The 2944-nt window shown below is 45.6% G+C and overlaps 1 protein-coding gene across 2 annotated transcripts in view; it reads left to right on the forward strand.

Moving 5' to 3' along the window:
- The first annotated feature begins 613 nt into the window (after nt 1-613).
- LOC119410519 (SPHK1 interactor, AKAP domain containing) overlaps nt 614-2944 on the forward strand; it is a 49644-nt gene continuing 47313 nt past the window's right edge. For both annotated transcript variants that reach the window (XM_037677399.1, XM_037677400.1), the window contains exons 1-2: nt 614-858; nt 2501-2603. In XM_037677399.1, coding sequence (XP_037533327.1) covers nt 824-858; nt 2501-2603 — 138 coding nt within the window. In that variant the 5' untranslated portion in view covers nt 614-823. The remainder of the gene's footprint in view (nt 859-2500; nt 2604-2944) is intronic.

The raw sequence follows: 2944 nt of genomic DNA on the forward strand, positions 1-2944 counted from the left end.
TTTCAAGATGATAAAAAACAAAAATTACACACAAGTAAGAAAAAATAGATGTTAGAGATCATTATAAACAATGACAGTATAATAGACACATAGAGATATGTACCAGATGTTCTGCGACCCTGGAAGGAAAAGAACAAGGATGGATGAATGGATGGATGGATGGATGGATGGATGGATGGATGGATGGATGGATGGATGGATGGATGGATGGATGGATGGATGGATGGATGGATGGATGGATGGAAGGATGGATGGATGGATGGATGGAAGGATGGATGGAGTACAGTAGGTTTTCCATTTAAATGCTTATCACAAAATGGGAGAACCTAAGGGGCCCCTGAAGGTCCGACCCTAGGACCGCCCCTGCCTTGAAATAACATCTTATCATAACGCGTCACTGCGGAGGCTCGCTTGTACTTGTATGTACACATGCGCGTGCGTCAGCCGACGTGTGCACTTTCTGTGCACTTGCCTGCGTCGTGCAGCTCGGTGCAGAGCTCCTGCGCTTCCACTGAGCAGACAGAAGGACAGACGAGCAGGACAGGCAGACAGGAGCCCTCCTCCTCCTCCTCCTCCTCCTCCTCCTCCTCCTCCTCCTCCTCCTCCTCCTCCTCCTGATGCTGCTGCTGACTCCGCTCAGCCCTTCTCCAGTCACGCTGAAATCCAGTCTGGGAATCCTTTAGTGCGCAGACTGGGATGCGCATCTGGACCGGAGTGTGTCCCGGGGACCATTACGCATCGAGGCTGCAGCTCTCCCTGTCCTCCTGCCGGAACTGAGGAAGAAGTACCCTCACTGTTGGATGAGCAGTTTTATTGGAACAGGATGGCAGGCGCAAAGTGCCGCTTAAAAACCCCGAGGTAAGACACTGATGCTGTTATAATCAAAATTCGAATCGAATAATGACACAAAATTTGATTTTCTAACTAAACTAATGGGTGCGTTTGTGGCACAACAACTGACCACATCGTGTCAGGAGGAGAGGCTTGGCACAGACCATAAAATTAGGTGTAATGTTTGGCCAAAACAAACAAACAAAAAAAAAAAAACAGACAGACAGCAAAACAGCATTTCCCAGAGAAACAAGTTTTTACTTTCGACTTGAAACATTTCGTTTTGTTGTGATGCGGATCAGAACAGACGGAGTGGATCTGCAGGGCTGTTGCTGGTGGAAGCTAAACTTGTTTGTCTGGAGGCTGCGGGTCCGCATGAACAGGACGCACAAAGATGTGCAAGCTGTTGGCTTTCAAAAGCAGACATTATCGCAGCAGTCAGGAGGTAATTGTGTCCTCTTGTCGAGATGGGGACGCAGGAGCCCCGGGAGCACGAGAGCGCACTGAGCTGTCAATCATCACGCGCGTCGTGATGGAGAGGTTGACAGCGCAAAGATTGTGGAAGAGGTCGCGCATGGCAGTTAAACCCTGCTGGTCCTGTTCCGTTTCCTGTGGTGAGAACAAACAAACAAACAAAAAATAACCATAAATTGCACGCAGGCCAGTTTAATATGCTCTGCTTTAATGGATTTATGTTTTGCCCTGTCCACATGCAAACATTCAGTAATAAACCCAATGGATGTTCTGATTTCTTCTTTTCTGACACAGAAACTTGTTTTAAATCATATCAAATCTACAAAGCTGCAATACTTTTTTGGGGGGGGCCCTCACAAAAATAATTATTTTCTGGCACGATTATTCACAGCCGACAGGTTCATAGCTGCACATGGATAGTTACAATAATCCCTGAAAGTTTTTTTTTTTTTTTTTTAAAGGGGATTGCTTTTGATTCGCTTTGAAATGCGTCGATTATATAAAAAACCCAGATGTTCCTATTTAAATATGCATGCCCGGCCTCTTCATTTTCCAAATTGATCCTCATTAATGCACTTGCAGATAAGCTGTGGCTGGGCTTATCTCAGTGGAAGCATGCACAGAGGATAATGACTCCTTATTGCTCAAAGGGTTGAGTTTTTCTTGTTTCTGTGTTCCATCTTTACAGGATTTGTTGGGTAGCTGCACCTAATATAGGTCAGGTGTTGGTGTACACTCGTGTGTTCAAGTTATTTCCATCATGACACCTTTGCTTTGCAAAAAAGATTTATCTGTTCGTATCAGTCAGCTTTCTGCAGCATGGTGGAGATCTCTGCGATGCACAGCAGATCTGTGTGTCAAAGATCACAATGCACACGTGACTTCTCATGAATTATATGTGTTAAAAGGGTGCTGACATGTGAACACATAAAGCTTATCAATAAGTCAGGAGCGATGTCACTTTGGTAGATTTTTACTAGTAAAATCTGGGACATTGTAATTACTCTTCTTCAGGTTCTCTGCATGGTTCATCCAGTAGAAGAACATCACAGCTCATCAGTATGAGCAAATGTGATGTTTGTTGGTCTGAGGATTGCCAGACCTCACTTATTTTACTTGTTTGATTTAAATGGTCTGAGCACTTGATGAAAACTTGTCCTGACAAAGTCGATCCTGTGCCCTTTGTGCTTCGCAGCAACTTCCAGTCTTCTGCCATGTTTGAGGGCTCAGAGTCTCTTGATGTGGAAGGACGCAGCACAGAGAGCACCGCGGCCTTGTCCGTCAGCGCCTGCAAGAAGGTACGAACGACTGCACATCAGGACGGGTGTCATGAATTTAAAGATTCTCTGTGGGATGTTCAGGTGTACCGTATTTTCCGGCGCACAAGTCGCAGTTTTTTGCATAGATTTGTCAGTCCTGCGACTTATACGCCGAAGCGACTTGTATACTTTTGTTTTTTGCATATTCATAACACAGTTTTTGACTGATGCTTTAAATTTTGAAGAACTGCAACAGCGAGTACTCCCATGCACGCTCGCTTCACTCAGCTGGTGCAGGCCGAGGAACGCTGGAGAGCTAGCAGCTCCGGCTGCGATGGATGGATGGATGGATGGATGGATGGATGGATGGATGGATGGAT

This window comes from Nematolebias whitei, chromosome 6 (assembly GCF_014905685.2).
Source record: "Nematolebias whitei isolate Nwh7 chromosome 6, NemWhi1, whole genome shotgun sequence".
Taxonomy (NCBI): Eukaryota; Metazoa; Chordata; class Actinopteri; order Cyprinodontiformes; family Rivulidae; genus Nematolebias; species Nematolebias whitei.